The 22,648-nt window shown below is 34.5% G+C and overlaps 1 protein-coding gene across 3 annotated transcripts in view; it reads left to right on the forward strand.

Moving 5' to 3' along the window:
* Ncam2 (neural cell adhesion molecule 2) overlaps nucleotides 1-22,648 on the forward strand; it is a 487,041-nt gene that overhangs the window by 342,460 nt on the left and 121,933 nt on the right. For all 3 annotated transcript variants that reach the window (XM_039088218.2, XM_039088217.2, NM_203409.2), the window contains exons 10-12: nucleotides 2,036-2,223; nucleotides 5,026-5,122; nucleotides 12,689-12,862. In XM_039088218.2, the coding sequence (XP_038944146.1) occupies nucleotides 2,036-2,223; nucleotides 5,026-5,122; nucleotides 12,689-12,862 (459 nt within the window). The remainder of the gene's footprint in view (nucleotides 1-2,035; nucleotides 2,224-5,025; nucleotides 5,123-12,688; nucleotides 12,863-22,648) is intronic.

Consider the following 22,648-nt stretch of genomic DNA (forward strand, 5'->3'; position numbering starts at 1 on the left):
CTACATGCAATGTGAGAAAATGAGAAGGCAAACAGATAAGACTACAAGTATTAAAAAGTCTTCCACACAATGAAAAATAACAGAGTGGAGATTAACTACAGATCTAGAGAAAATCTGAAAAGAATACACATCAAAAACAAAACAAAACAAAACAAAACAAAACAAAACAGTAATGCACAAGGAACAAACAAAACTAACTTAAAATACGAGTCAGCTGATTTTCAATAGGCAGTGAAGTTAAATCAATATATTTATTTATTATTTATTTATTTCTTATCTTTACTTTTGTTAATAGTCTAATCATTAGTTATCCCAGTCCTAGTCTGCTTTCCAACAGTTCCTCATCTCCTTCCTCCTCCAAGAGGATGCTGCCCCACCTCTAACCCCTCTAGGCCTCACCACTTCCTAGGGCCTCACGTCTCTCAAGGGAACTTCTCCTCTCATTGAGATCAGAACAGGAAGTCCTCTGCTGTGTATGTGTCTGGGGCCTCATACCAGCTAGTGTATGCTGCTTGGGTGGTGGCTCACTATCTGAGAGACCTTGGGGGTCCAGATCAGTTGAGACTGCTGGTTTTCTAATGAGGTTACCCTCCTCCTCAGCTATTTTCAGCCTTTCCTTAATTCAATCACAGGGGTTCCTGACTTGAGTCCATGGATTGAGTATAAGTATCTGCATCTGTCTTAGTCAGCTGCTTGTTGACCCTCTAAGAGGCCAGCCATGCTAGGCTTCTGTCTGTAAGCACACCATCACATCAGTAATAGTGTCAGGCCTTGGAGCCTCATCTTGGGATGAATCCTTTAAAAGATACATGCTCACTATCACTTAGGAAAGTGTAAATTCAAGTCCCCAAAAGTACTCATGGCGTCTCAGTGTGAGTAGATAGTATCAAGTTTTCACTTCCTTGTCAGTTTGATATGAAAGACATAAAGGATAGAAGGTGTCATGGAAAACAACCAGGAGGTAAAAACATACACATACATCTTAATACCAGAGGAAAAAGTATGATAGTTCCAGTAGTTCCAGTAGTGTATGCATATTCAAAGAAAGGGTAACCAATATTGAGAAATGACTTTTCCCAAGTTCTTTCTCAATTGACAGCAACAAACTTCACAGGGCCAGGAGATGGAACCAACCATCTGTTCAATTAACTTACGAATAAAGTCCAGTAAATACATAAACGGATATATTTCTTTCATTTCAGCAAATATATAGAGAATGTATATTAAGTGTAATAAGCAAGGCACAGAATGGGATACTATACATTCTTGTATATAAATATGAAAGTATTTTAAGCCAATTAATTTATTTTTACAGGAATTGGTATTAGAGTAGTACCATTAAAATTAATATGGGAATGGTTAGAGAAAGACTGAATAAGCTTCTTCTGAGAACTAAGACTTCTCACATCTTGCACAATATTTGTAGAAAATATTGACTAGCACAATATTGAATGTTGGTAATAGAATCATTGACACTTGTTAAATAATGTTTAAATTCTCATTCTAAGTTCCACAGCATGGAGGCTCCCAGAAATACTGGCTGACTATGTATTCTTTAATTCTAATGCATCAATAGTCATAACATTAACATTAAATTTGGTTCTAATATTTTTCTGATTTTAACAATTCACTTCTTTTTATTTGAACCATGTAAATATCCAAATGCTGTATATTTTCATGAGCCTTAATATCATATAAAAGTTACAAAATTACATATTTTATGAATTCTTTTTTTAGAGATGTTATGAATTCTTTTAAAATATTTTATTTATTTATGCTTTCCAATGTATGTCTGTGTGTTATATGTATATATTAGCTGTGAAGAGTATGTTATTTTATGAAATTGAAATTGGAAAAGTTTGTGGGTACTGGGGATCACCCCATGGGCTCAGAAAGAAAAGCCATTACCCTTATCCACTGAGCCATATCTCTGTCTCCAACTATGAATGTTTTAGGTGGGCAAGAAAAAATTACTAATATTTGTCCTAATTAATGGTGGTATTATAATGTGCATTTGTTTCTCATTGTTTTACAGATGCTCCTAAGTTTGTTTCAAATCAGACAATGTATTACTCTTGGGAAGGAAATCCAATCAATATAAGTTGTGATGTGAAAGCAAATCCACCTGCCTCAATCCACTGGAGAAGAGAGAAATTGGTCTTACCAGCTAAAAATACCACTCATTTAAAAACTCACAGTGTGGGAAGAAAGATGATACTTGAGGTATGCTTTTACATAACCATCAATAACAATATTTTAGCAGATATTATGAGAGTAGAATTAAATTTCTATAATAACACATTGAAATATTTATATAAATTATGTTTACTTTTAAAAAATGAATTTGTGTTGGCATAAAATTCTATTTATTATGAATGATCTGTCTTCATGTATGCAGAAACATTTTTCATGAATTCACATTTTGAAAGTGAAGTATGATGATGTAAAAAGGAATGCAGATTTGATATACTTTCATTTTTAAAAGTCAAATATTTAACTTAATTCCTAATAATTTCAATATTTGTTTATAATTATTATTCTTTGACTGACATATAAGAGCTGTCATTGGTTAATAATATGTAATTTTAGAATAGGTTCCTAAATAAAGAACTTTGGGGGGATATCAACAACTATGTATATATTTGCAAATATTTAAAATTTCACTTACTGTTTGATAATATACTTTTGGTTATTTCACCTTATATTTTGTGAGTCTTTTTTCTATCAGACACTTGTATAGTTGTTTACTTTCCTAACATTATTACGATATTTTAGAAAGAACAATTTAACATAAGATTTATTTTGGTACAGAGCTCTAGACTGTTCAGGTAGTACGAGTTTAGCCTAATACACTTGGACAGAGAGCATCACGAGGTGTGACAACATAGTGGAGAAGTCTGCTTATATCAGATGAGAAGCAGAGAGCAAGAGAATGCCTTTTATTTTATTTTTTTCCCATTTCTTTTGTCATGGTCCCAGCCATTTGGATGGTCATCCCAGATTAAGAATCCTCTCAAGAAACATACTCATAGGGACACCCACAGGTTATTCTAAACACAGAAGTATTGTCAGCCCAAACCAAACACCACACTGAATTTCTTGTAAAAACCATTTTTTGTTGAAAGGTCCATATAGTTTTCAAAAAAGGCGTGGCTAATCCTTCCTTCCTTGTTTGTTTCCTGATTTGCTTTCTTCATTTTTTCTTCCCCATGATATCTATTTCCAATTCTTTCAATCTGTGCTCTGTTAAGTGATTTCTGTTTTTATTAGCCATGACATAATAAAGTAATTCCTTGTCATAAATTTGTAAAGCCTAAGCTTCTTGGTTACTTTGCTCCAGGAGTGGGCCAGTCTATGAATTCAGCCTTTCATTTCCTGTTACGTTCTCAATTCAGCATCCAGCCAGTTTTCTCGTTAGTAAACTGAGCCTTTTGAAAATGGTTTCAGAGGAAATGCCTTTTTAAAATAAACTATTAATCTTTAAAACAAACAAAAACTCTGCTGTAGTCACAATACTAGTTATGGTTCTCCTGCCTCTATGTTGTATTGATGCCTTAAACACAATCTTCCTTGTTTAATATTCTAAAATCTTTCTCCTATGACTGTGGGATGAGAAAAGGTTTTGCTAGTATATTTGTAAGAAAATTAAATTAGCCTGGTTTATTAAAAGTCATATGTGAAAGTGTGAGTTTATAAATCATCTCAGAAACTTCCAAAAGAGTTAAATAGGAGTACTAAGCTGTTAAGTTTATGACTTTTATTTAGATGGACAGCTGACTAGAAATGAATGACACTGCTTTCTATATTCTACCTGTTCAGGGTAATCATCTTCAATAGACCACAAAATTGTTCTCTATTCAATAGCCTCCCATTACCATAAAATCATTTCTTCTCTCTTTTAGGCTAAGGTTGAAATTAATGGTCATTTCTTGTTATTAGCATAGTCTCTCTTTAAATAGTTATTGGAATTGAAAATTATATGTATCACCATCTTCAAATATCTTTGAAGAATTGCGACTGAAGAGTTTCTGCACATTAGAATTATACAGACTTAGCCCCAACTTTCACCAGTTAAAGCCTGAACATTAACTCAATTATATATTTTAATCTGAGAAACTGAGGTCAGATATTTTCCTAAACAAATAGAAAATGGAGATGAGGTAATTATTACAGATTTTAAAATCCTATATATATCATTTTTACAAGGCATTCTTTTCTTGTAAAATATCTTTCATGGAAAATTAAAATCATCCAGGCCTGGAGATAAACATTGAATTCAAAACCAGGCATAGTAGCTTACTTACATTCTTACCACATCAGAGTCAGAGGCAAGGGTATTACGCAAAGCTCAAAGACAGCCGGAGTGAGCTTATAGTGATTTCCAGGTCAGCATGGAATACAGAACAAGGCCAGGCCAACAAAACAAAGACTAGTAAAGGAAGAAAACAATGTAGAACTTATTTTCAGTAGAAACATTTTCTTTTCAACTTTACAGTTGCTTTGAGTTTACGTTGACTCCAAGACATTTTCTTTGTGCTTTACTTATCAAGATAAATAATTTTAATTTGGAATACATACCTCAAAATGAAGACATTGATCCAGCTAATGAATTAATAGTTAGAGCTTGAATAACTTCAAGTTTGAACGCCCAGCATTGTGAATTTGTCTTTAAAATGTTAGCATGATACAGACCAAGCAGGTGACATTCATGTATTTAGAAATATGTATGTGTATGCACATATGTAGGTAAAACAATTAAAGAGAAAAGAAGCCATGATTTGACAGAAAAAAGATATATGGGTGTGCTTAGAGAGGGAGAAAAGAATGGAAAAATTATGTGACAATTTTAAAGTCTCAAAAAATAATAGTCACAAAATATGTTTGTAATACTTACTAATGCTTGCTGGATAAAAAGTTCTATGAGGAGTCATAAGAAAAATAATTGAAGTAGTTGCTATGCTTCAGATTTTAAAATATTCTTTGATGTCTTAGCACTTTAATTTTTATTAATATGATTATTTTTAGATTGCCCCTACATCAGACAATGACTTTGGACGATATAACTGCACTGCGACTAACCGTATAGGCACGAGATTCCAGGAGTATATTCTTGAGTTAGCAGGTGAGTATGGGATAGTAATATTTGACATTCATAACACAACTTTATATTTAAATGGAGTTATAAGTTAGTAAACTTTATCAACTAATTTTACATATAGTTAACAACATTTATAGCTTCAAAAGTCATAAGATGAATTATTTGAAAGAATTAACCAAGGCTTATAAATTAAAAGAAAAACATTGCACATAATAGTGAACATCTAGAATCCACTTAATATTTGAAGCTCATTTTAAATTTATGTGAGATTTTCAACGTAGGTAATGTACATCTGAGATAAAATTATATTTAAAACTATGTGAAAGAACACTGTGAAATATACATATATCAAAGCATTCATAATTTTTTTTATGAATCAGTTTTATTGAAATCTAGTATAAATCACTCAAGAGTCATGAGTTTCTTCTACAGAAGTTGTGCAAAAATTCTATGAGAAAATAATGGAATAAATATAATTTAAAATCAGTTTTAATTTGTCACCATAGTAAATACTTAAATATTGACAAATTTATCATATATGTCCATAATCAACTTATGAATTTGCAACACCAGTAATGAGAAAATTAAACATTTGGCCTATGAGACCCATTCAAAAGAGTACAGAATAATTTCTGTGGTATTTCTTCCCACAAGCTTTAGGTGAATCTAATCTGAGGAAGCATGATACTTAAGAAGATGTTGCCAGTATAGTAAGCAGAAGACAGAGAATTCTTTATCCTCAGGTTGATATACTCCATAGGCTCAGAGAAAAACAACTTTTCTGTATGCTTTGGTCATTAATGTCCTACAAAATTATAATATTTTTATATACAAAGAAACTTTGAAATAAACAAATGTAAATATTTGCATGAGATGAAATAAGGTACTATTGAAAATAACTCTGTGTGGCTCAAATATTGGTACTAAGTGGCACTTTAGGTATTGTATAATCACTCATTGATAATAGTGCTTTCTAAGTTGAAGGCATACTTTTTATTCAGAAATGTTACTACTTACAAAAAATATTTAACTATGTTAAAATGTCAAAACATTGTCCTGTTCAGGATAATCCCAAATAGTAAAGTTTTGATTCTATAATATTATAAAAATACAGCACATAGAGACCAGTCATATATATCTACAAATTGGACAGGTTATGCTGTATGCTTCATTTTGCTCTTTTCTCTGCTGTAGAAGAATGGCTCGATAAATATATTATGACAGACATTTTCAGCTTAATTGAGCCATGTTTAGTTGGGACCAAAATTCTCATACAGTTCCATTTTCTCATACAGTTTTATTTTCTTCTATTTGCCAAATAGAATGGAAGCTCGGGGACTGTGAAACATACTTTTAGACATGTTTTACATATTGGCAACATTATGGTTTAACAATGAGTATGAGGACATGTAAGCTAGTTTAAAGGGCTCCCCAGACTAGGTCACACTGACAAGCATCATTTTCCCTGTGAAGAAAATGGATCAAGTTGCAATAACATTTATTTCTAGCCATTCTGCTTGTTGGAAAGGCATAGTATTATATGCTATAATATAGTGATTTTGTTCCTATATATGTAATGTTGCAATCATAATAGTAGCATATTTGTTTAAATATCAACAGGTCTTTCTCTTGAGTTCTTCTCTTGGAAAATTTGAGGGAATGGTGCTAAGAAAGCCATCATCAAATAACATGTCCAGCAGCTAAAAAGGGGTCACCTCAGTATGGCACTGGAGTTTCTTTGCCATGCACCACAGAAGACATCCATAGGTCAACCTAAATGGACTCATATAAGAGAATATAAGTTTGTGCTTTCAAAGCCCCAAGCACAAAGAAAGTGCTCAAAGGTAGAAGATAGCTACTATTACAGTCTATCATAGTACATACTAGCCTATTTTATTTTTAGTAGATGTTAATGTAGCAATGTATTTTTAATTACAATATAAAATTTGATATCATGGGTCAATGTATAGTGAATAGAAATGACCCTTTTCTACTTTAGGAATTTAATTTTCATAAATAACAGTTTTCATTTTTTTCTGGTAACCTATTTGACATGTATTTTTTCCCTCTTGCTATTAAGTGAAGTCTCAGATACTGGCACTGAACAATTGATTTTTTTTAACCTCAGGTCAAGGCCTGTACTTACCATTTTTAAAGTTCAAGTTGTCATATTTGACTCATCTTTTTAACCTACAGAGACTCTGTCAAATTCAATGTTTTAGTTTTCTTTCCAAAATGGATTTAATTCACAAATATCATAAAGCTGCCACCTATATTTCCATTTATGTCAGAGATAAAACTGTAGAAGTCACTTTGAAGAGCAGCGACCTGATTAGAGGTTAAGCTGTGTCAATTGAACAGAATTTTGTAGATAGAGAGTAATAGTCAGTGCAGTAGTCTATGTGACAGACAGCACTGTAAAATATATATATATATATATATATATATATATATATATATATATTGATGAAGAAGACAGACATGTTCAGTGAATCAGTGAATAATCACATTCTTTGATTTTTTAATTATCATAATGTAAGAAAAGAACAACATATGTTAATAATGATTTTCTTTAAACTCTATTTGACAATTTTTAAGCACTGGTTATCCATCCATTCAACAAATATGTGGAAAGATTCCTCTAGGGGCAATGTACTCTTTTGGATCTCAGGGATGAAAGGTTGAACAAGAAAGACACCGAGTCATTACCTAAGTTAGAGTTCAATACCTATGAGTTTCAATAGAACTTGAAATCAAATACTTGGCAACATGAAATTGATTTCTGATTGGAGTTCCTGGGAAAGCTTCAAATAGATGTCAGCTTTTGAACAGGGACTGAATAAGAAAGAAGAAATGGGGCCAGTAAAAAAGGAAAGACTAAGCGGGTCAAGGTGACATTGACAGCAGAAGTGCAGTGCTATGAAAGAGGAAGAACTACTTTGAAATGAACCATTTAGTGGAGGGCTGCAGAAGCATGTTCTACGATCAGCTCAGGGTTTGACAATGTGAATACACAAGTAATGAAAGATCAAGTTATAGCTTTCCTTTAAATATATCTATTGTTCTTTGTCAAAGGCATAGAAGATTGAAGATTGGTGATGTTTATTCATAGTGCAGAATTCACTTAATTTGCAACAACTACAAGAAATTACCTTAAGCATAGCACACAACTCTTTAGCAGTTTCTCTATATATTTTTGATCATATATATGATATGTGATAAATAGATGGAAAATAGAGACAGACAGACAGCTACCTGTAATTCTTTCCCAATAAACAAAAGTATGATGTGTGATACTTTATTGTCTTATGAGACATAGTTGAAGATGCCGACTTAAAAGGGTATATGTGTGCATGTGGGTTATGAGAGTACCAAGACTCGTCTATCTCCAAAAATAAATTCCCATTGACATCTTGATAGTAAATGAGCAGTTCAATGGAAAGAATTAGAGACCAGTGATAAACACAATAAGTTACCTAATTTGAGACATTGTACTTAAAATAATATAAGCAAATAAAACTGGATATAATTATGCAGTTTGTTTATCCACTTCTAAGGAGATATCATGAAGATAAATAATCAAATTCTATTAATATATCAATACAATAATCATTTTGAATTTTGAATTCTGAATTTGAATTTTGAAAGTTGAAACTATTGGAATCTACAGAAGAGTTTATAAGGACTCGGAGGTTTTATGATTTGCATTGAAATTTACCACTTTTCTTAATCTATTTTTTCATCGAAAAATATTTTTCATACTATGTCTTTCATACTATGTCATTCTTTCTACCCCCAATTCCTCCAGAGTCCTTCCCACTTCTGTTCTTACTCACATTTGTGTATCTTTCTCTCCTACTTTCTTTAAAAAGATAATCAAAAACCAAAAACACACATCCACATACATAAAATAAAAAATAGAAACCAAAATATACCAGCAAGAAAACAATAAGCCTAAAAGAACAACAAAACAAAATAAAATTCGACATAATTACAACAAAATTTCCATCGAATTCATTTCATATTGGGGCCAACCCTAAACTGAGGCTAATGCACCTTGTTGGAGAAAACTAGTTTTCTCTTTGCCATTGTCTGTGGAATCCAGATGGCTCCTTAGTTAGGGATGGGATTGCACATCCATTTCCACCTTGCAATGCTAGGAACACATGTGACTTGTGCATGTGTAACCCTCGTGCACACTACAAGTGACTCCATTAGGTCATCCATGCGGCAGTACTGCTGTGTCTGGAAGAGACTGTTCTCTTGCCACTATCAGTCACTTCTTACTCTTGCAATCTTATAATCCCCTCGTCGGCATAAATCCCTGAGCCATGAGAGGAGGAATTTGATGTGGACAACCTATTATTATACTCCTTCTCTTTTAAAAAAGTTCCTTAGAATGGGAACTATCTTGAAAAGTACCCAGCCACACAAGCATTTCACTCAATAATGGAATAAAGAGAAAATGAGGTGCTTACAGCTTCCTTTTTAAGGTTCCTAATCATATATACCAGATCTCTGCCTATATTTCCAAAAAAACCCCATGTGTTACTATTTTCACGTTGACAGCTAAGTTTCGAAATTAAAATTTGAGAGGCATCAGTATTAATATCAGATCATTAGTTAAAGAAAGAACTAAATCCGTGTGCAACTTATTAGAAATAAAGTGACCGTCAAAAAGAACAAGATGAAATCCATCAGTAGACTTTGTAAATTGATGCTGTTTATGTCTCTTACTGTAGTTTTACGTCTTTTTGTTTCAGCTCTTTTTGTCACATCCCACTTACCATTTAGGACTTCAATCAGACAAGGGGGTTTGAATTGTTATCATAAAGAAAATAAACCGATTACAGGTCCTTGCCTTAAAAACCAAATGAAAGAAAATCAAGCAAGCGTCATGTAGGTTCCAGATACCAAAAACATCTCCAATGAGCTCCGGAGTTGAAGGCTGAGGGCATTGGCTGGAGATGGCAAGCCATTGTTGACAAACAATCTTACACAACGAGTATCATCCATAAATATTAAAAGATATAGGTATAATTTAATGATGGTGAATTTGCAGTACTCGGTGCTCTGTGGGTCATTTGGAGTAAATAACTTACTCCTTTTAAAATTTCTTAAATATCTCTGTACAACAACTCTTTGTTCTCTTTATTATTATTTTTTACTGGGTATTTTCCTTATGTACATTTTAAATATTATCCCCATCCTGGTTTCTCCTCCGGAGATCCCCTATCCCATCCCCGCTACTTCTATGCAGGTGCTCTCCCACTGACTTACTCCCTCCTGCCTCCCGACCCTGGCATTCGCCTACACTGGGGTTTGAGAATTCACAGGACCAAGGGCATCTCTTCTGATTGATGCCTGACAAAGCCATCCTCTGCTACATATGCGGCTGGAGCCAAGGGTCCCTCCATGTGTACTCTTTGGTTGGTGATTTAGTCCCTGGGAATTTTGGAGGGTCTGGTTGATCATGTTGTTCTTCCTATGGGGTTGCAAACATCCTCAGCTACCACTTTTCATTTTAAAAGGCCAAAATGAACATAGACATGGAATATCGGAATTTTCATTCGAGGTGATAAAGGAGAAGACTATAAAAGAGGAAACTATGTTAAGTAGGAACCTAAAAGATAGTATCTAAGGTTGGATTAAACATCATTTATAAATCTCAGTTACTTCTGATGTCACAATGCTACTCTATGTGTTGTTAGAATCTGAAGAAGCAAAAGCTGGCTCAGAGCCTTTATCACCCACACCCCAAGTTCTTAGATATCTTGTTCTCAGAAGCAAACATAGTAGCAGGATTTAGGAAGTACAAACACAGGAAAATGTAGAACCATGTTGCTTCTGTCATTATAAAATTGCCTTACAAATTTATCACAGAATATGGGATGCCCAGCTCTTGTGTACCCTAGCTTAAGAATGGACACATGGAGCATCTCTAGCAGACATACAGACCATCACAGTGGATGGTGGGACCAGTGAAGTGCTTTCCTCCACAGCAGAATAAGAAGAATGACTTTTGGTTTTTTATCACCTTTATTCAATATAATATTGGAAATCCTAACTAGAGTACAAAATTATCACTCACTTCCAACTTACCTCCAACTTGTTTTTGTCTTCATAATCTTTTATTTAAATATAAGATTGATAAATTCCCAAGAAGCTGATAGAACAAATGATTATAAAAGATAAAAGAACACAAAATAAGTTAATATACTATTAATTAACATTTCTATTGCTATCACTATCAACATGATTGAAGAATAATTAAGGAAACAATTCCTAAAGAGCTAAAGACATATATATATATACATATATATACATATATATATATATATATATATATATATATATATATATATAATTTGACCAAGCAGAAGAAATATCTGTACACACACATACAGACAGACTATAAAATGTAACATAGCATAATGAATCAACAATTATATATGTTTTATTCTTGGAAGAATTATCATTTCCTAAAATAAACCAATCTATATGAAGTTATATAGAGATTGAATATAAGCTCAATCAATGTACCAATAAACTGCTTCACAGAAAAATATCCTAAAGCTCATCAGTAGCATTACAAGACTCCAGAGAGACAAAGTAATCATGAAGAAAATAAAAATAATACCCTTGAGATGATCTGCTTTGCAACCAAAGAACTCTCGGCAGTTCTCTTCCAGTTCCCCACTCATGCAGTATATGTCGAGGGTTTTATGTTGTGCAGTTCACTTAACTGTGTTTCTCTGAATGCCTGGAAACACACACTAGACACTGTCAATAGTTGTACATCATCCTTGCAGCTCTTACCATATAGGTTTCAATAATTTCATTGCAGAAAATTGTTATTTAATTCTTTCTTATACTGTTTCTACTGACTTTGTAATAATTATTATTAAAGACATTTTTGATTATAAGAAAAAAGTTAAATCTCTACCAAAACTACTTTGAGATTTTAAAGTAATTAATTGATTTGTATAAATAATATGCTCAATGTAATTTTATGATAGTAGTTTATACCCAATATTGCTAAAACAAAAAAAAACCATTTGTTTTAATTTTAATCATTGTCAATAAAGCTAGGTTTCTGTATTATTTGTCTCAATTATTAACTTATAAAAACTAATTTTTATATTTTACAAATTGTGTGTTCATTATTTGAGGTTCAACCAGACCTTATACACATGAGACTAGCCCTTGATCTGAACACTTCCTAATTTCCATTTGAATTGGGATCACATTAACTTTTCAGGTTGATCTTAAAACTTCATTTAGTACAAAATAGCCTTGAAATTGTAGTGCTTTTTTTCTCAGCTACCCAAAAAGGTGAGCGAATTGCCCTTAATTATTGGTCCAAGCTAGTCATATAATTGTTGGAACAAATAAAATGTTTTATGAAATAACTTTTTATGAATAACATTTTATTATTCTTAAAATTTAATGCACTTCTTTATATATGTGTTTCTGTTTACCTCTTTCTATAAAACGTGTATTAATTAACATTTCACTTTTTCCTATTTCTTGTAGTCAAATAATTGTTAGTAGTATCCATCCTCACTGTCCAGATTGTTTCCTTCATAGATGTCCCCTCTAGTCCCCGTGGAGTGAAGATTATAGAGCTGTCACAGACCACAGCCAAGATCTCTTTCAATAAACCCGAGTCCCATGGAGGTGTGCCCATTCATCACTACCAAGTGGATGTCAAGGAAGTGACATCAGAAACCTGGAAGATAGTACGCTCCCATGGAGTTCAAAGTGAGTCATTTATTTCAATGTATAGTAAGTAATAAGTCTGATATTGATGTCACTATATGATTACCATCTTGCTGTTCTTCATTTTTTTCTTTAATGCAATTAGTTAGGGAAATTATAGCCACTTTCTTTTTTTACTTAAGCATAACTTCAATGTAGAGGGGAATTTTCCTTCTTTTAGTTTTCAGACAGTGAAGTTTTGTTTTAAAATTTGGGTATCAAACATACAATTTTCTATTTGCCAGGTTAGGTACCTTTTATTGTATTACATTTGCAAACATTTAAGCCATCTAAGTTAATAACAATGGGTCTGCAAATTGAATCACTAAAGAAATTTTAAGAGAAGGTTTAATTGTATCACTTCATGAAAGACAGTTGCAGACATGCTGTGATGGAAAAGTGAATTCTCTGAAATGTGTCCTGACTTTAATTCATTCACACTTTTCATAAATATGAATGAGATGTTGTATAACAGCTAAATGACATGGGTACTTCCCAAACCATCTATGCAAATTCATAAGCCTATTAAATTTGTTTCTACATTGTGACTTTAAAATGCACATTTGAATACTGTAAGTTTCTATCTTATTGTGCTGTTAAAGGCATTTCCCATTACAGTACAAGTTATTGTCATAATAAGAAATTACCTGTGAATGTACAGGTTAGATTATGAACCTGTAATCAAAGTATAAAAGAGTAGGGATATCAGTACTCTCTATTTTCTCTGTCATATCTCTGATTCTACATTTTTAAAGTGTTCAAGTATAATGAGTATTCTGAAAAGACACATGGGAAGATTAACACAGCATGAGAGGAAAAAGAAATTGTGCATATATCATGTTCAAAGAGTTTCAATTTCTGTATTAGTAACAATGTGATACTTTACAACAACAATACCAAAATCCTGCAATGAATTAGTCATTGATCATGTTCTTTACACTTTGCATACTTTTACAAATAGGCAAGTGACTATTACGTCTTTAACTTGGGTAATGTATTAGCTTAATCAAGAACATTTGGAACTCCACAGTATTTCACCAGTTAGGATCCTGCTACAAATTCTATACTTGTGTTCCTAACTCTGAAGGTAAGGATGGGTAACGTTCGATTGAAGCACCACTCATGACCATTTCAGGGGCCAGTTCTTGCTTCTGTCAGCATTTAAAGCTGATAGATAAAACTTTTTAATACTTGGCAAATGCGGGAGCTCTCTTATTATAAATCGCAAAGATCTTCATGAAAATTTTTGTTTGTTTTGTTTATTCACTTAATTACTTAGCTATTTATTTTGATCTCTGTTATCAGTTGCCTTTTACATAGATTTTACATAGAGCATTTAGATATCCTCTGAACCCAGGCCATTAACAGATTATGAAGAATGTGCAGGGGATATTTGGACAATTGTACTATTGGTTGACTTAGGCCAAGAATGTAGTGAGGTTTCTTCTAGAGTGTCCAGGACAGATAACTTATACAGTCCTTTTGTCTCTTTTAACTTTTTGATTCACTCAAGTCCAATTTTCTATGGGAAGACCATGACTACTCATGCATCTTTGTGAGCCTCTAAGAGTCCATGGTCTTTTCTTTTTTTTTTTTTTTTTATTAACTTGAATATACATTTCGAGTGTTATTCCCTTTCCCGGTTTCCGGGCAAACATCCCCCTCCCCCCTCCCCTTCCTTATGGGTGTTCCCCTCCCAACCCTCCCCCCATTGCCGCCCTCCCACCACCAGTCTAGTTCACTGGGGGTTCAGTCTTAGCAGGACCCAGGGCTTCCCCTTCCACTGGTGCTCTTACTAGGATATTAATTGCTATCTATGAGGTCAGAGTCCAGGGTCAGTCCATGTATAGTCTTTAGGTATTGGCTTAGTCCCTGGAAGCTCTGGTTGCTTGGCATTGTTGTACATATGGGGTCTCGAGCCCCTTCAAGCTCTTCCAGTTCTTTCTCTGATTCCTTCAACGGGGGTCCTATTCTCAGTTCAGTGGTTTGCTGCTGGCATTCGCCTCTGTATTTGCTGTATTCTGGCTGTGTCTCTCAGGAGCGATCTACATCTGGCTCCTGTCGGTCTGCACTTCTTTGCTTCATCCATCTTGTCTAATTGGGTGGCTGTATATGTATGGGCCACATGTGGGGCAGTCTCTGAATGGGTGTTCCTTCAGTCTCTGTTTTAATCTTTGACTCTCTTCCCTGCCAAGGGTATTCTTGTTCCCCTTTTAAAGAAGGAGTGAAGCATTCACATTTTGATCATCCGTCTTGAGTTTCATTTGTTCTAGGCATCTAGGGTAATTCAAGCATTTGGGCTAATAGCCACTTATCAGTGAGTGCATACCATGTATGTCTTTCTGTGATTGGGTTAGCTCACTCAGGATGATATTTTCCAGTTCCAACCATTTGCCTACGAATTTCATAAAGCCGTTGTTTTTGATAGCTGAGTAATATTCCATTGTGTAGATGTACCACATTTTCTGTATCCATTCCTCTGTTGAAGGGCATCTGGGTTCTCTCCAGCTTCTGGGTATTATAAATAAGGCTGCGATGAACATAGTGGAGCACGTGTCTCTTTTGTATGTTGAGGAATCTTTTGGGTATATGCCCAAGAGAGGTATAGCTGGATCCTCAGGCAGTTCAATGTCCAATTTTCTGAGGAACCTCCAGACTGATTTCCAGAATGGTTGTACCAGTCTGCAATCCCACCAACAATGGAGGAGTGTTCCTCTTTCTCCACATCCTCGCCAGCATCTGCTGTCACCTGAGTTTTTGATCTTAGCCATTCTGACTGGTGTGAGGTGAAATCTCAGGGTTGTTTTGATTTGCATTTCCCTTATGACTAAAGATGTTGAACATTTCTTTAGGTGTTTTTCATCCATTCGGCATTCCTCAGCTGTGAATTCTTTGTTTAGCTCTGAACCTCATTTTTTAATAGGGTTATTTGTCTCCCTGCGGTCTAACTTCTTGAGTTCTTTGTATATTTTGGATATAAGGCCTCTACCTGTTGTAGGATTGGTAAAGATCTTTTCCCAATCTGTTGGTTGCCGATTTGTCTTATCCACAGTGTTCTTTGCCTTACAGAAGCTTTGCAGTTTTATGAGATCCCATTTGTCGATTCTTGATCTTAGAGCATAAGCCATTGGTGTTTTGTTCAGGAAATTTTTTCCAGTGCCCATGTGTTCCAGATGCTTCCCTAGTTTTTCTTCTATTAGTTTGAGTGTGTCTGGTTTGATGTGGAGGTCCTTGATCCACTTGGACTTAAGCTTTGTACAGGGTGATAAGCATGGATCAATCTGCATTCTTCTACACGTTGACCTCCAGTTGAACCAGCACCATTTGCTGAAAATGCTATCTTTTTTCCATTTGATGGTTTGGCTCCTTTGTCAAAAATCAAGTGACCATAGGTGTGTGGGTTCATTTCTGGGTCTTCAATTCTATTCCATTGGTTTATCTCTCTGTCTCTGTTCTATGGTCTTTTCAACAAGGCAAACTGATGCCTCTGGCCTGAAATCTACCTCTGTATGTAACACTGTATCATTTTTGGTTATGCATACACTAATGAAAAAGCTTTAAATTTGAACTGATTTCATTGGTCTTAAAATACTGTTGGAATTTAAAATTTTCCTAATGAATGGTTGAATCTGGGATAAAAAATTACTTAGCACTTACAGCTTCATTTATATTCATCTAATTCATCTTCCATGAATAAGCACAGAGGAGATAAACAGGCTTACCAAGGCTTGGCCTACATATAATTAAATGTAGATGGACTACAGACTTCCTCATCTTCCCTAAATTTTTTTTGTTCTTTTTTTTGGAGCTGGGGACCGAACCCAGGGCCTTGCACTTCCTAGGCAAGTGCTCTACCACTGAGCCAAATCCCCAACCCCCCTAAATTTTTACTGTCTTGGTGCTTTCTAACTTTCCCTACTATAAAATGTTTTGGTCTAAGATATAATTTGATAAATATATAAATACATAGAAATGTTTTATGAAAGGTCCAAATAATTTTTTTGCCCTCATTGTCAGTTCATTCATTTATTTATAAGTGTATGATGACAGCCTCTTTTCCTTTGTTTATAAATCAATACTACATATTGTTCATATCTTTCATGACTAACTTCACTGTTCATAACTAAAACAGTTCTTGAAAGATTTACTCTTGTGTAGGAGGGAAATATTGCCACACATTTATTCTCCTGCTACTAGCTTCCAGTTTTAACTATGCTATTATGTATCAGCTGAGTCAGCATATGATCCTAGGTTTAGCATACAGTAGAAATATAACCATCGTAATTCAACTAATTTTCAAAGTATATCAATTTGTAAACAAATTGTATGTTAAGGACTGTGATTTTTTTAAACAAAGTATTTTTGTGTTCTATACATAGGACGGGGCTTTACCACCATGGAATTTGGCATGTTTGCTGGTGTCAGCCTTGTTCAGTTCATGTTATAGTGGTGATGTTTATTACAGTTTTATTCACAATGGGTAGGAAAAGGAAACACCTAAGTGTATGACAAAAAAGGTATATAATTAAATGTGACACAATTTTCTGAGGAACCTCCAGACTGATTTCCAGAGTGGTCGTAACAGTTTGCAATCCCACCAACAATGGAGGAGTGTTCCTCTTTCTCCACATCCTAGTCAGCATCTGCTGTCACCTGAGTTTTTGATCTTAGCCATTCTGACTAGTGTGAGGTGGAATTTTAGGGTTGTTTTGATTTGCATTTCCCTTACAACTAAAGATGTTGAATATTTCTTTAGGTGCTTCTCAGCTGTTTGATACTCCTCAGTTGAGAATTCTGCTTTAGCTCTGTATTCCACTTTTAATGGAGTTATTTGATTCTCTGAAATCTAACTTCTTGAATAATTTGTATATATTTGATATTAGCCTTCTATTAGATGTAGACTTGGTAAAATTCCCAATCTGTTGGCTACCATTTTGTCCTATTGACAGTGTTCTTTGCCTTAAAGAAGATTTGCAATTATATGAGGTTCCATATGTCAATTCTAGATCTTAGAGCCTAAGCCATGGGTTTTCTGTTCAGGAAAATTTCCCCTGTGCCTCTGTGTTGAAGGCTCTTCCCCACTTTGTCTTCTACTAGTTTGAGTGTATCTAGTAGTGTATCTAGTGTTTTAATGTGGAGGTCCTTGATCCACTTGGACTTGACCTTTGTACAGGGTGATAAGAATGGGTCCATTTCCATTCTTCTACATGCTGAACTCCAGTTGAACCAACACCATTTATTGAAAATGTTGTCTTCTTGCCACTCAATGGCTTTAGCTCTTTTATCAAAGATCAAGTGACTATAGGAGTGTGCTTTTTTGTTTTGTTTTGTTTTGTTTCTTTTTCATCTTTATTAACTTGGGAATTTATTATTTACATTTCAATTGTTATTCCCTTTCCCAGTTTCCCAGTCAACATCCCCCTTAACCCTCCCCCTCCCCTTCTATATGGCTGTTCCCCTCCCAATCCTCCCCCCATTACCACCCTCCCCCAACAATCATGTTCACTGGGGGTTCAGTCTTGGCAGGACAAAGGGCTTCCCCTTCCACTGGTGCTCTTACTAGGATATTCATTGCTACCTATGCAGTTGGAGACCAGGGTCAGTTCATGTATAGTCATTGGGTAGTGGCTTAGTCCCTGGAAGCTCTGGTTGGTTGGCATTGTTGTTCATATTGGGTCCCAAGCCCCTTCAAGCTCTTCCAGTCCTTTCTCTGATTCCTTCAACGGGGGTCCCATTCTCAGTTCAGTGGTTTGTGGCTGGCATTCGCCTATGTATTTGCTGTATTCTGACTGTGTCTCTCAGGAGAGATCTACATCCAGTTCCTGTCGGTCTGCACTTCTTTGCTTCATCCATCTTATCTAGTTTGGTGGCTGTATATGTATGGGCCACATGTGGGGAAGGCTCTGAATGGGTGTTCCTTCTGCCTCTGTTCTAAATTTTGCCTCCCTTTTCCCTCCCAAGGGTATTCTTGTGTCCCTTTTATAGAAGTAGTGAAGCATTCGCATTTTGGTCATCCTTCTTGATTTTCATGTGTTCTGTGCAAGGAGTGTGCTTTCATTTCTGGGTCTTCAATTCTATTCCACTGGTCTATCTGCCTGTCTCTGGACCAATACCATGCAGTTTTTATCATGATTGTTCTGTAATACAGCTTGAGGTCAGGGATTCCCCCAAAGTTCTTTTATTGTTGTGAATACTTTTCACTATCCTGAGTTCTTTGTTATTCTAAATGAATTTGCAAATTGCTCTTTCTAATTCCATGAAAGATTGAATAGGAATTTTGACGGCGATTGTGTTGAATCTGTAGATTACTTTTAGCAAGATGGCCATTTTTACTATATTAATCCTGCCAATCCATTAGCATAGGAGATCTTTCCATCTTCTGAGATCTTCTTCAATTTCTTTCTTCAGAGACTTGAAGTTTATGTCATACAGATCTTTCACTTGCTTGTTAGAGTCATACTGTGGTAATGTACATTATTTGTGGCTATTGTGAGGGGTGCCATTCCCCTGTTTCCCTAATTTCTTTCTTAGCCTGTTTAACCTTTGAGTAGAGGAAGGCTATTGATTTCTTTGAGATAATTTTATATCTAGCCACTTTGCTGGTTATTTATTGGGTTTAGGATTTGTATGGTAGAATTATTGTGGTATACGATCATATCATCTGCAAATAGTGACATTCTGACTTCTTCATTCCATTTTGTATCCTTTTGACCTCTTTTTGTTGTCTAATTGCTTTGGCTAGAACTTCAAGTAGTATACTGAATAGGGAGAGAGTGAATGGGTGTGCAGCCTTCTATAGTCCCTGATTTTAGTGGGTTTTCTTCCAGCTTCTCTCTATGTAATTTGATGTTGGTTACTGGTTTGCAGAGTATTGCTTTTACTATGCTTAGGTATGTGCCTTGAATTCCTGATCTTTCCAAGATTTTTATCATGCAAGGAATATTGTCTCTGTGTCCTCTGGTTAGTCTGGCTAAGTGTTTATCTATCATTCTATTTTTCTCAAAAAACCAACTCCTTTTTTTAAAATTCTTTGTATAGTTCTTTTTTTTTCTATTTGGTTGATTTCAGTTCTGAGTTTGATTATTTCCTGCTGTCTACTCCTCTTGGTTTTATTTGCTTCTTTATGTTCTAGAGCATTCAGGTGTGCTCTCAAGTTATTAGTATATGGTCTCTCCACTTTCTTTTTGGAGGCACTGTGTACATTGTGCCTTAATTTCCATTAAATTCTAAAAAGTCTTTAAATTCTTTCTTTCTTTCTCCCTTTCTTTCTCCCTTTCTTTCTTTCTTTCTTTCTTTCTTTCTTTCTTTCTTTCTTTCTTTCTTTCTTTCTTTCCAAAGTGTTCTGCTTCCATGTGTATGTAGACTCTCTGTTGTTTTTGTTGTTATTGAAGACCAGCCTTAGTCCACGGTGATCTGAAAGGATGTATAGGATTATTTCAATATTCTTATATGTGCTGATGCTTGTTTTGTGAAGAAATATATGGCAAATTTTGAGGAAGATACCATGAAGTTCCGAGAATAAGGTAGACTCTTTTAGTGGAAAGACCAAGATATTCAATGAGAAAACCAAATTTGAAAAGCAAGTCCAGCCTTTCTAAGGATAATAGATGAAAACTCCAACACAAGGAGGGAAACTACACCCTAGAAAAAGCAAGAAAGTAATCTTGTTGCCACAAACATAAAGGAAGAGAGTCACACAAACACAATTACACCTTGAACAACAAAAATAACAAGAAGCAACAATCACTATTCCTTAATATCTCAGCATCAATGGACTCAGTTCTCCAATAAAAAGACTTACATTAACAGACTGGATACATAAACAGGACTCAACTGTTTGTTGCATACAGTAAACACACATCAGTGATAGAGACAGACACTACCTTAAAGAGCTAGAAAAAACTTTCCAAACAAATGGCCCCAAGAAACCAGGTGGAGTAGCCATTCTAATATCTAATCAAATTGACTTTCAAGTAAAAGTAATCAAAAAATATAAGGAAGGACACTTCATACTCATCATAGAAAAATATGCCAAGGTGAACTCTCTATTTGGAACATCTATGCTCCAAATGAAAGGGCACCCTCATTCATAAAAGAAACTTTACTAAAGCTCAAAGCACACATTGCACCTCAGACAATATAGTAGGAGACTTCAACAGCCCACTCATCAATGGACTGAATATGGAAACAGAAACTAAGCAGAGACACAATGAAATGAATGGAAGTTATGATCCAAATTTATTTAACAGATATCTATAGAACATTTCACCATAAAATGAAAGAATATACCTTCTTCTCAACTTTTAAAAGTTTTATGTCATTTCTTCTTTAAGTCAATTTCTATTTATGTAACATTTGATGTCTGAGAAATTGAAGGGATCCTTTGATTCTATATCTTTTGTGTTTTGATATGTTACAGTGACTGACATGTACTTATCATATATGAGAAGATTAATAGGGTCAGGTATAGTGACAGGCACAAATATTAATGCACTAGGAAAAGCTAATGTTATTTTACATAGTTAATCATTGTTGGACTTAATAAGCAATATTTTCATAATCCTAAAATAGAGGAAATATTTACTGCAACTAAAGGAATATTTCAGCCTGCTGCTTCCCTTTACCCCTAAGTATGTGACAGATTTTAGTTCCTTCAGTTGAATTCTTGGAACAAAAATATCTTTTAATCACACTGTCCAAATATCATTAACTACCAATATCTTAGACATACACTGGGAGAAAGAACCTCAATCATACCATTTGACAAGGTTGCATGCACTTCTAGGAATAGTCACATATATTGAAGGAGAATGGGATTGGTGTCACAGGAGGGAGAAAACATGAAATCGAAAAACTGGTTTAAGAATACAATTTCAATTAGGCAAAATATTTATGATTTAGGATCTATTAGTAGCATGGATCAGTTCTTAACAACATTAAATTGCAATCTAAATAATTATAGAGGTAATACTAACAATATATACAGGGACATCAGGAAGAAAGAAACTATGGAAATGATTAATAGTTTATGATATTGTGTTGATTTAATGGGTTCTGACTTATTTAAAAATTCATCAGTAACATATAAATTAATATGAAATTTAATTTATTTTTGGCATTTGTTTTATTTTGGTTTCCTTTTATTATGGTACAAAATACTTCACAAATTATAACTTTCTTGTTGGTGTACTAATTGTGTAGGAACCAAACTTTCTTTTCATTATTTTTTATATATATATATATCTAAAAAACTTAATGATATATTAAATTATTAACTCTAATTATAAGGACCTTGGAACATTACTTATATGTTTCTTGTACAATTGGGTTTATTTCCTCAGAAGGACATTAGTTAAGTTAATGAGGAATTCTCTACTTATCACATGTTCATTCAAAAGAATTAAATTAATAGAATGCCTCAGTACTGTTCTATTTTTTTCTTTATTAAATTGAGTATTTCTTATTTACATTTCAATTATTATTCCCCTTCCCGATTTCCGGGCCAACATCCCTATCACCCCTCCCCATCCCCTTCTATATAGGCTTCCCCTCCCCATCCTCCCTCCGTTACCACCCTTCCCCAAACAATCACGTTCACTGGGGGTTCAGTCTTGGCAGGACCAAGGGCTTCCCCTTCCACTTGTGCTCTTACTAGGCTATTCATTGCTACCTATGAGGTTGGAGTCCAGGGTCAGTCCATGTATAGTCTTTAGGTAGTGGCTTAGTCCCTGGAAGCTCTGGTTGGTTGGCATTGTTGTTCATAAGGAGTCTCAAGCCCCTTCAAGCTCT

The sequence above is a fragment of the Rattus norvegicus genome, chromosome 11 (assembly GCF_036323735.1).
Source record: "Rattus norvegicus strain BN/NHsdMcwi chromosome 11, GRCr8, whole genome shotgun sequence".
Lineage (NCBI taxonomy): Eukaryota > Metazoa > Chordata > Mammalia > Rodentia > Muridae > Rattus > Rattus norvegicus.